Genomic DNA, 12014 nt, shown 5'->3' with positions numbered 1-12014 from the left:
AGTTTGGTGGAAGAGAAATAAAGGTCTGGGGCTGTTTTTCATGGTTCGGGCTAGACCACTTAGTTCCAGTTGAGGGAAATCTTAACCCTGCAATATACAATTACATTCTCGACAATTCTGTTCTTCCAAGTTTGTAGCAACAGTTTGAGGAAGGCCTTTTCCTGATTCGGCATTACAATGCCCCTGTGCACAAAGCGAGATCCATACAGAAATTGTTTGTCGAGATCGGTGTGGAAGAACTTGACTGATCTGCACAGAGCCCTGACCTCAACTCCATCGACACATTTGGGATGAATTGGAAAGCCAACTGTAAGCCTGGCCTAATCACCCAACATCATTGTCCGACCTCACTAATGCTCTTGTGGCTGAGTGGGATGAGATTTTACGACAAGCCGGTGTCCACATACTTTTGGTAATGTACACTAAACAAAAATATAACCACAAAATGTAAAGTGTTGGTCCCATGTTTCATGAGTTGACATAAAATATCCCAGATATGTGCACAAAAAGCTTATTTCTCTAAAATGTTTACATACCTGTTAGTGAGCATTTCTCCTTTACCAAAATAATCCATCCACCTAACAGGTGTGGCATATCACGAAGCTGGTTTCTAGGGAGTTTTTCCTAGCCACCGTGCTTCTACACCTGCATTGCTTGCTGTTTGGGGTTTTAGGCTGGGTGTCTGTACAGCACTTTGAGATATCAGCTGATGTACGAAGGGCTATATAAATCAATTTGATTTGATTTAAACAGCATGATAATTACACAGGTGCACCTTGTGCTGGGAACAATAAAAGGCCACACTAAAATGTGTGTTTTTGTCACACAACACAATGCCAAAGATGTCACAAGTTTTGAGGGAGTATCAGTTGGCATGCTGACTCCAAAAATTTCCAACAGAGCTACTGGCAGGGAATTGATTGTCAATTTCTCTATCATAAGCCACCTTCAACATCGTTTTAGAGAATTTGGCAGTACGTCCAACTGGCCTTAACCGCAAACCATGTGTATGGCATCATGTGGGCAAGCGGTTTGCTGATGTAAACATTGTGAACAGAGTGCCCCATGGTTGCGGTGGGGTTATGATATGGGCAGGCATAAGCTACGGACAAGAACACAATTGCATTTTATCGAATAGCAATTTGAATGCACAAAAAATGCCGCAATGAGAACCTGAGGCTCATTGTGAAGCCCTTTGTCTTAAGGTGTCTGTACAGATACAGATACCTTATCTGGTACAGTCATGGGAATACAGATGCATATTTGTATTCCCAGTCATGTAAAATCCATAGATTAGGGCCTAATGCATTTATTTCAGTTGACTAATTTCCTCCTATGAACTAACTGTAACTTAGTAAAATCTTTGAAATCTTTGCATGTTGCGTTTTATATTTTTGTTCAGTATAGTTAGTATATGTTTATCTCTGTTTTGTTCTGTTTGCTTCCACTTAAGGTATGTTTTTCAACAAACTCAGTGGAATGAATACACCCCTGATCACACGCAAACACAGTTCACTTTCATAGCAGCCACATACAAACAGCATAATCATTTTACTAATTGTGTAATTCCTTCTCACATCTACACGCTTTCGTCCTCTTACCCTTTCCCTTCGCTTGTAGACTTCAGTGTACAACAAACACATCAGCTGTCTGTGACCAGGTGAAAAAACCTTTCGAAGCCAAACCTTTATATCATAACCACTGACCGCTACACACAGCCTACATTGTTGTCTCTATAGTAGCTAACTTCATAGTCAACTTACCCACTAGAACTAACTCGTTAGAAAACCCGCTACAATCATGCAGTACAGTGTACAGTCAGCAAACAGTTTAGCAGTTACACCTGTGGACCCCAGTGGCAATAATTAATTAAACCAAAAGCTTACATTGACTTGGAAGGGTTCCAGTGTTGGATAGCCATAGCCAGCTAGCTAACATAGCATCCCTCTCTGCCATTTTTTTGAGTAGGCTAAACTAGCTAGCTGCATTCACTAGCAAAGTGAAAATGAAAAGAAAAATACATGTATCTCTCGCTCTTGCTTCTCCTTCATTTTTCAATTTAATTAATTTGTTCAAAACTGTTAAACTATTGTCTTTCTCTCTCTTAGTCAACTACATTTTATGCACTGCAGTGCTAGCTAGCTGTAGCTTATGCTTTCAGTACTAGATTCATTCTCTGATCCTTTGATTGGGTGGACATCATGTCAATTCATGCTGTAAGAGCTCTGATGGGTTGGACGATGTCCTCCGGAAGTTGTCATAATTACTGTGTAAGTTTATGGAAGGGGTGATATCCATGAGCTTCCTCGGTTTTGTATTGAAGCCAATGTACCAAGAGGAGGACGGAAACGAGCTTTCCTCCGGCTAAACCATGGCGCTACCCTACAAAGTGCTGTTAAGGCTACTGTAGACAGTTACAAAACAGTGTGTTTTAATCAATTATTTGGTGACGTGAATATATTTAGTATAGTTTTATATAAAAATGAATACTTTTTTAATTTTTCACTTTTTATGAAAAAATTTTATGAAAAATTACTGAGGAGAATGCTCCTCCACATTCTCATCTGAAGAGCCTCCACTGGTTCCGGTTGGAGCGAGTGGTCGCATCTGCACGTCGCTCCAACGGGTAGTATAACTTTTTCATTATATTTCATTATATCACAACGGTTTGATTTGTCTTATCTTAGCAATTTCTTCTCAGCTAGCTACATAGCCGTCTTTGTATCAAAGATAATTGCGTAATTATCGTATTTCGCCGTCCTAACGTAGTCTTCACTAGCCAGCTAGCTAACGTCCACTGATTAGCTGCACTGAGAAACTATTACTATCACACTCAACTGAACGACTTGATTAGTTTAGTGTTAGCTACCTACATAGCTGTCTTTGCTGTCTTCGTATCATCGTATCATCGTATCCAAGATAATTGTGTTGTTTAGGTTTAGAGTGTGTAGTCTTAGAGTGATTATCTTAATTTACCGAGGTTAGCTAGCCAGCTATTTGTCGTCCTTAACGTAGGTGACTCTGCTAGCTAGCCAACAGCTAGCCAACGCTAGCCAACGTCTTCTGTATAGAACTCAACTACCCGGTCGCATTCACAGGTTGTATCACATTTTCACTTCATTTCATTACAGTACAACGGTTTGATTTGTTTGATCGTAGCTAGCTACTTAGCTAGCTACATAGCCGTCTTTGTATCAAAGATAATTGTGTAGTCTAGAGCGATTTTCTAGGTTCGCTAGCCATCTATTGTCGTTCTTTTAACGCAACGTAACGTAAACAACACTGCTAGCTAGCCTGCTAGCCCCCGAATAGCAACACTGCAGAAACTATTACACTCAACGGAACGACTTGATTAGTGTAGTGTCAACAACGCACCCACTGCCAGCTGGCCTACTTCAGCAGTACTGTATCATTTTAATCATTTTAGTCAATAAGATTCTTGCTACGTAGCTTAACTTTCTGAACATTCGAGACGTGTAGTCCACTTGTCATTCCAATCTCCTTTGCATTAGCGTAGCCTCTTCTGTAGCCTGTCAACTATGTGTCTGTTTATCCCTGTTCTCTCCTCTCTGCACAGACCATACAAACGCTCCACACCGCGTGGCCGCGGCCACCCTACTCTGGTGGTCCCAGCGCGCACGACCCACGTGGAGTTCCAGGTCTCCGGTAGCCTCTGGAACTGCCAATCTGCGGTCAACAAGGCAGAGTTCATCTCAGCCTATGCCTCCCTCCAGTCCCTCGACTTCTTGGCACTGACGGAAACATGGATCACCACAGACAACACTGCTACTCCTACTGCTCTCTCTTCGTCCGCCCACGTGTTCTCGCACACCCCGAGAGCGTCTGGTCAGCGGGGTGGTGGCACCGGGATCCTCATCTCTCCCAAGTGGTCATTCTCTCTTTCTCCCCTTACCCATCTGTCTATCGCCTCCTTTGAATTCCATGCTGTCACAGTTACTAGCCCTTTCAAGCTTAACATCCTTATCATTTATCGCCCTCCAGGTTCCCTCGGAGAGTTCATCAATGAGCTTGATGCCTTGATAAGCTCCTTTCCTGAGGACGGCTCACCTCTCACAGTTCTGGGCGACTTTAACCTCCCCACGTCTACCTTTGACTCTTTCCTCTCTGCCTCCTTCTTTCCACTCCTCTCCTCTTTTGACCTCACCCTCTCACCTTCCCCCTACTCACAAGGCAGGCAATACGCTCGACCTCATCTTTACTAGATGCTGTTCTTCCACTAACCTCACTGCAACTCCCCTCCAAGTCTCCGACCACTGCCTTGTATCCTTTTCCCTCTCGCTCTCATCCAACACCTCCCACACTGCCCCTACTCGGATGGTATCGCGCCGTCCCAACCTTCGCTCTCTCTCCCCCCGCTACTCTCTCCTCTTCCATCCTATCATCTCTTCCCTCCGCTCAAACCTTCTCCCACCTATCTCCTGATTCTGCCTCCTCAACCCTCCTCTCCTCCCTCTCTGCATCCCTTGACTCTCTATGTCCCCTATCCTCCAGGCCGGCTCGGTCCTCCCCTCCCGCTCCGTGGCTCGATGACTCATTGCGAGCTCACAGAACAGGGCTCCGGGCAGCCGAGCGGAAATGGAGGAAAACTCGCCTCCCTGCGGACCTGGCATCCTTTCACTCCCTCCTCTCTACATTTTCCTCCTCTGTCTCTGCTGCTAAAGCCACTTTCTACCACGCTAAATTCCAAGCATCTGCCTCTAACCCTAGGAAGCTCTTTGCCACCTTCTCCTCCCTCCTGAATCCTCCGCCCCCTCCCCCCTCCTCCCTCTCCGCAGATGACTTCGTCAACCATTTTGAAAAGAAGGTCGACGACATCCGATCCTCGTTTGCTAAGTCTAACGACACCGCTGGTTCTGCTCACACTGCCCTACCCTGTGCTCTGACCTCTTTCTCCCCTCTCTCTCCAGATGAAATCTCGCGTCTTGTGACGGCCGGCCGCCCAACAACCTGCCCGCTTGACCCTATCCCCTCCTCTCTTCTCCAGACCATTTCCGGAGACCTTCTCCCTTACCTCACCTCGCTCATCAACTCATCCCTGACCATTGGCTACGTCCCTTCCGTCTTCAAGAGAGCGAGAGTTGCACCCCTTCTGAAAAAACCTACACTCGATCCCTCCGATGTCAACAATTACAGACCAGTATCCCTTCTTTCTTTTCTCTCCAAAACTCTTGAACGTGCCGTCCTTGGCCAGCTCTCCCGCTATCTCTCTCTGAATGACCTTCTTGATCCAAATCAGTCAGGTTTCAAGACTAGTCATTCAACTGAGACTGCTCTCCTCTGTATCACGGAGGCGCTCCGCACTGCTAAAGCTAACTCTCTCTCCTCTGCTCTCATCCTTCTAGATCTATCGGCTGCCTTCGATACTGTGAACCATCAGATCCTCCTCTCCACCCTCTCCGAGTTGGGCATCTCCGGCGCGGCCCACGCTTGGATTGCGTCCTACCTGACAGGTCGCTCCTACCAGGTGGCGTGGCGAGAATCTGTCTCCTCACCACGCGCTCTCACCACTGGTGTCCCCCAGGGCTCTGTTCTTGGCCCTCTCCTATTCTCGCTATACACCAAGTCACTTGGCTCTGTCATAACCTCACATGGTCTCTCTTATCATTGCTATGCAGACGACACACAATTAATCTTCTCCTTTCCCCCTTCTGATGACCAGGTGGCGAATCGCATCTCTGCATGTCTGGCAGACATATCAGTGTGGATGACGGATCACCACCTCAAGCTGAACCTCGGCAAGACGGAGCTGCTCTTCCTCCCGGGGAAGGACTGCCCGTTCCATGATCTCGCCATCACGGTCGACAACTCCATTGTGTCCTCCTCCCAGAGCGCCAAGAACCTTGGCGTGATCCTGGACAACACCCTGTCGTTCTCAACTAACATCAAGGCGGTGGCCCGTTCCTGTAGGTTCATGCTCTACAACATCCGCAGAGTACGACCCTGCCTCACACAGGAAGCGGCGCAGGTCCTAATCCAGGCACTTGTCATCTCCCGTCTGGATTACTGCAACTCGCTGTTGGCTGGGCTCCCTGCCTGTGCCATTAAACCCCTTCAACTCATCCAGAACGCCGCAGCCCGTCTGGTGTTCAACCTTCCCAAGTTCTCTCACGTCACCCCGCTCCTCCGTTCTCTCCACTGGCTTCCAGTTGAAGCTCGCATCTGCTACAAGACCATGGTGCTTGCCTACGGAGCTGTGAGGGGAACGGCACCTCAGTACCTCCAGGCTCTGATCAGGCCCTACACCCAAACAAGGGCACTGCGTTCATCCACCTCTGGCCTGCTCGCCTCCCTACCACTGAGGAAGTACAGCTCCCGCTCAGCCCAGTCAAAACTGTTCGCTGCCCTGGCCCCCCCAATGGTGGAACAAACTCCCTCACGACACCAGGACAGCGGAGTCAATCACCACCTTCCGGAGACACCTGAAACCCCACCTCTTTAAGGAATACCTAGGATAGGTTAAGTAATCCCTCTCACCCCACCCCCCCCCTAAGTTTTAGATGCACTATTGTTAAGTGACTGTCCCACTGGATGTCATAAGGTGATTGCACCAATTTGTAAGTCGCTCTGGATAAGAGCGTCTGCTAAATGACTTAAATGTAAATGTAAATATGGTCATTACTCAATAATGCATCAATCTTATTTCTTGAAAAACCCTATTCCAGGACCAGGCTAGATCTGTGAAAGGCTGATAAGGAGCTCATTCCAGCGTCATGGAAACAGTGGACCTGGCACAGTAGCTTTACACAAACACAGCTGAGCTGAGGAAACCAGATAATACAGCTGGAGCTGCCAGCCACTCACGTTTTCAATCTCACTCTCTCTATCTCTCCGTTCTGAGAATCGGTCAGTCTGTTAGGAGATAAAGAACAGGTGGAAATTCACTGCTCTCTTTGTCTGGGAAGATTAACCAGGAAATGGGCTCCTGTCACTGTTCTATGTCTTCATCTGACAGCCATTCACTGAGAGAACACTGACGCTCACCCGGACCGCTGGTGTGATTAAAAAGACCAATCAATATTTCTGTGCTTATCTCGTTTAGGTTGGCATGGTAGCATTGATTTGATAAATCAACAGAGTGGAGGAGATAGTGGAAATGTAGCTTTTGGCAATGATTGATACCATATGTTCTCGTGTAAAATTGATTTACAGCTTGAGGTAGGGAAAAACTAAGGGGATGTGGCTGACATGCAAACTGATATATAATTTCCAAATTTGTTTGCATTAAGGTTAGATTAAGGTAAGAGTCCGTAGGTAAGGGTCAGCTGTCAATACAATATCACATTTACATAAGTATTCAGACCCTTTCCTCAGTACTTTGTTGAAGCACCTTTGGCAGCGATTACAGCCTTGAGTCTTCTTGAGTATGACACTACAAGTTTGGCGCACCTGTATTTGGGGAGTTTCTCCCATTCTTCTCTGCAGATCCTCTCAAGCTCTGTCAGATTGGATGGGGAGTGTTGCTGGACAGCCATTTTAAGGTCACTCCAGAGATGTTCGGTCTCTGGTTAGGGCAATCAAGGACATTCAGAGATTTGTCCCGAAGCCTCTCTTGCGTTGTCTTGGCTGTGTGCTTAGGGTTGTTGTCCTGTTGGAAGGTGAACCTTCGCCCCAGTCTGAGGTCCTGAGCACTCTGGAGCAGTTTTTCATCAAGGATGTCTATGAATGGAGCAAAGTACATATTTCCCTCGATCCTGACTAGTCTCCCCCGTCACTGCCACTGAAAACATCCCCACAGCATGATGCTGCCACAACCATAAGGAATGGTGCCAAATTTACTCCAGATGTGAAGCTTGGTAGTTAGGCCAAAGAGTTGGTTTTGTCAGAACAAACAATCTTGTTTCTCATGGTCTGAGAGTCTTTAGGTGCCTCTTGGTAAAGTCCAAGCGTGCTGTCATGTGCCTTTTACTGAAGAGTAGCTTTCGTCTGGTCACTCTACCATAAAGGCTTGATTGGTGGAGTGCTGCGGAAATGGTTGTCCTTCTGGAAGGTTCTCCCATCTCTACAGAGGAACTCTGGAGCTCTGTCAGAGTGACCATCGGGTTCTTGGTCACCTCCCTGACCAAGGCCGATTGCTCAGTTTGGCCGGGTGGCCAGCTCTAGGAAGAGTCTTGGTGGTTCCAAACATCCTCCATTTAAGAGTGGAGGCCGCTGTGTTCTTGGGGACCTTCAATGCTGCAGAAATGTTTTGGTAACCTTCCCCACATCTGTGCCTCGACACAATCCTGTCTCGGAGCTCTACAGACAATTCCTTTGACCTCAATTCCTTTTGCTCTGACTTGTGCTGTCAACTGTGGGATCTTATATAGACAGGCATGTGCCTTTCCCTATCATGTCCAATTAATTGAATTTACCACAAGTGGACTCAAATCAAGTTGTAGTAACATCTCAAGGATGATCAATAGAAACAGGATGCACCTGAGCTCAATTTCAAGTCTCATAGCAAAAGGTCTGATTACTTATGTAAATAATATATTACTTTTTTTATTTTTTATTATACATTTGTACATAAAAATCTAAAAACCTGTTTTCGCTTTGTCATTATGGGGTATGTATGGATTGATTAGGAAAACATTTGGAAAAAGTCAAGAGGTCTGAATACTTTCAGAGTACACTGTAGATGAGATAATAGACAAAAAGTTAAATCCTGTTCTGTTTTACATGTAATTAATACTTTCATTGAATGTTGGAAAGTGCATCACATGTGGTTAGGCCTAGTCTCTCATGACAGCCTCAGCTGATTTTGTTCTGGGTGTTGAGGTTGGGTTTGGCTTGATATGTGTTGATTTGAAAGGACATTGATTTGTCATTTTGTCCATTTAAAACATGGTATTGGTCCTCAGTATCAAGAGTTGCCAGAGGATGGATGATGTGTTTCAGTCCTACAGATATATAGTATAATTTCCTTTGCTAGTCACACAACATTAAGACTTTATTGTAATAAGAATTTTTCACAATAATTGAGAAGGCTGCAACTTGATTGTTCACTCTTTTATTATGGGACCAGGCTGCTTTATCCAGCTTTTTGTTCATAATTAATGTGAATATATTTTATATTATTTTTATATTATTATATTATATTTTACAATTTCAGGGCACCTCTCCAGTTTCTCATTGCTTTACTAATTTCAAATGTATATACTGTATTCTATTTGCCCCCAGGTGGTAAAGGTAGGTAACAACACATCCGCCATGCCGATCCTCAACACGGGGGCCCCTCAGGGGTGCGTGCTCAGTCCCCTCCTGTACTCCCTGTTCACTCATGACTGCACGACTCCAACACCATCATTAAGTTTGCCGATGACACAACAGTGGTAGGCCTGATCACCGACAACGATGAAACAGCCTATAGGGAGGAGGTCAGAGACCTGCCCATGTAGTGCCAGGATGACAACTTCTCCCTCAACGTGATCAAGACAAAGGAGATGATTGTGGGCTACAGGAAAAGGGGGACCGAGCATGCCCCCATTCTCATCAACAGGGCTTTAGTGGAGCAGGTTGAGCTTCAAGTTCCTTGGTGTCCACATCACCAACAAACTATCATGGTCCTGATACACCAAGACAGTAGTGAAGAGAGCACGACAAAGCCTATTCCCCCTCAGAAGACTGAAAAGATTTGGCATGGGTCCTCAGATCCTCAAAAGGTTCTGCAGCTGCACCATCGAAAGCAGTTAGAAAGAGAACTGAAGGTCAATGTTTCACAAAATCGACTCTTGTTTTGCAACTGTAGACAATTGACCCATTGGTTGTGTCTAAGTATTATGAAGTCATGAGGAAGGTTCATACTACAGTAGTTGCATTGAGACACTTTCAAAGGTATTGTTTACGTAATACTGCTGTTTAAATGACTATCAAGATGAAAATGTTGAACGAGAAAGTAATAAAACAAATGATAGACAGTGACTCCAGAACAGAGGTGTCAGCAATTTGAGGAAAGGTTTCCTTGTTCTCCAAAGGGGCATGAAAAAGCTATCTTTGCCAAGAGGACATTTTTAAACGCAACCAAGTCAACCAAGCATTTTAAAAAGCATGAGGCAAATGGGAGCTGAATATACTGGGTCTCTTTCTCGAGCAGGCTATTCTTTTAACAGGCCATTTTGAAATGTGCTGATGTGTGCTTGGTTGCCAAGAACTCATTAATCATAGGATGGTTGGAGGCTTCAGATGGAAGAGTTACCATGAGTAAAGATAAAGAAACCAATCCACTGATCCACAATCCAGCTACCCCAGTTACACGACTAAGGCACAGAATATTCATGCATGTTTTTAGGATTTATAGGGTTCCTGTTGTTCATCACAACAATCACCATGGAGTTCAGTTACTGGAAAGACAGTCATCATGTTGAGTAGCTAGAAAATATAATAAATGGTATTCCACACAAACACTCCTTTATCTTCCTTCAAGTTACTTTATTCTCTCCAAATGATCTCTCCAGTTTTTAATTATCTTCAATATGTTTCGGTCTTCTTCTCCTGCAGGCTTCCTTGTTCAGTGTGGAATGCTAGCGGACCGGTGGCGAGCCGAGGCTGAAGGAGCATGGTGAAGCACCAACCCTTGCAGCAGGTCTATGAGAAGCAGCTGTGTTTGTCCTTCCTCACTGGGATCTATGGCTGCCGCTGGAAACGCTACCAGCGTTCACATGACGACAGCTCCAAGGTGAGAGACAAGACTTCTGCAAATGTCACAAGATGTTCTGTTGTGGACAAATGATAGGTGTATTTGTACATTCTCTTGTCATACAAATCAGTGGAATGTCTGAGAGCTAGATTGTCCTGACCTTTAAATGCACCTGCTGGCAACATGTCTGGGCTTGTTACTGAGGACCACTCTAGTCCTCAATCAGCCAAATACATTATTAAAGGGCACACTATTTAAAAAATAAGATGGAGAACAAGCTATAGGATGAAAAATACCGGATTTTTGGGCGCAGGTACAGCCAAATAGCGGTAGCTAATGCTACCTACAAAATAATAGATCCACTGAATAGTAGATCCACTGAATGACGGTTAGTCATAATATCTATTTTCCCACTTGGATTGAGGCCCAAACAGAGAATCTGTGCTCATGCTGCTTAACTATGCTTTGAGCTCAAAAGAAAACCCTTTGGATCTCCTCATCTGACATTTACTGAGCAGCAGGAGACCGCAAAACATCAATGGTAATGATGAATTACCAATATAGGGATTGATAGACCTTCATAAGCACAATTAGTATTTTTGTGTGTGTGTGCCTGCATGCATGTGTGTGTGCTGTGTCTGTGTGTACAGGATGTAGGAAAAAAGTAGGCTAGACTGTTTATTAAGCTGTCATTAACATTGCTGCAGCATACCTGATTTAGCTCCATGTACCTAAGTGGAATCAACATGTTTAAACCAGAATGATCTTTGAGAAACTGGTTACTGTTTGACATTTGAATGTTTATATGGATTGGCTGCTTTGCGTCAATCCAATTAACGTAATAAGAAAATCCCCATAACAATTTGTCTGTTTCAGCAAGAGATATGGGCTGCGTCTCAATGCACCGCTTCCGCCTATTGTTGGCGTTCTGCATCTGTGGTGGAAAGTGGCAGAGCTACAATGCTGTTTGACAGACCGGTAGTCTTCTCACAAAAATGTTTGTAGCGTGCGAAAGGTTTGGCCTACAAACTAATATAACCACTTGATGGAAAGATGAGACTCAAACAAACATGATGGTGTTCTCCCAGTACCAGGAAGTTTGGAAGTATTTTGTGCTCCAAATAAAGAGGTTAAATACGTGTAAAAGAAATACATATATTTATATGTACTGAACAATAATGCCACAATTTCAAAGATTTTACTGAGCTAGTTCATCTAAGGAAATCAGTCAATTGAAATAAATTAATGAGAACCTAATCTATGGATTTCACATGACTCGGAATACAGATATGCATTTCTTGGTCACATATACCTTAAAAAAGGTAGGGCGTGGATCATAAAACCAGTCAGTATCTGGTGGGACCACCATTTGCCTCAT

The 12014-nt window shown here is 44.7% G+C and overlaps 1 protein-coding gene across 2 annotated transcripts in view; it reads left to right on the top strand.

Moving 5' to 3' along the window:
- The window catches only part of LOC124000134 (glycerophosphodiester phosphodiesterase domain-containing protein 5-like), a 71301-nt gene that overhangs the window by 15971 nt on the left and 43316 nt on the right, over window positions 1-12014 (top strand). For both annotated transcript variants that reach the window (XM_046306300.1, XM_046306301.1), the window contains one exon: window positions 10498-10675. In XM_046306300.1, coding sequence (XP_046162256.1) covers window positions 10556-10675 — 120 coding nt within the window. In that variant the 5' untranslated portion in view covers window positions 10498-10555. The remainder of the gene's footprint in view (window positions 1-10497; window positions 10676-12014) is intronic.

Source organism: Oncorhynchus gorbuscha, linkage group LG16, assembly GCF_021184085.1.
Source record: "Oncorhynchus gorbuscha isolate QuinsamMale2020 ecotype Even-year linkage group LG16, OgorEven_v1.0, whole genome shotgun sequence".
In the NCBI taxonomy this organism is placed as follows: domain Eukaryota; kingdom Metazoa; phylum Chordata; class Actinopteri; order Salmoniformes; family Salmonidae; genus Oncorhynchus; species Oncorhynchus gorbuscha.
This window is presented reverse-complemented; position numbering and strand designations above follow the sequence as displayed.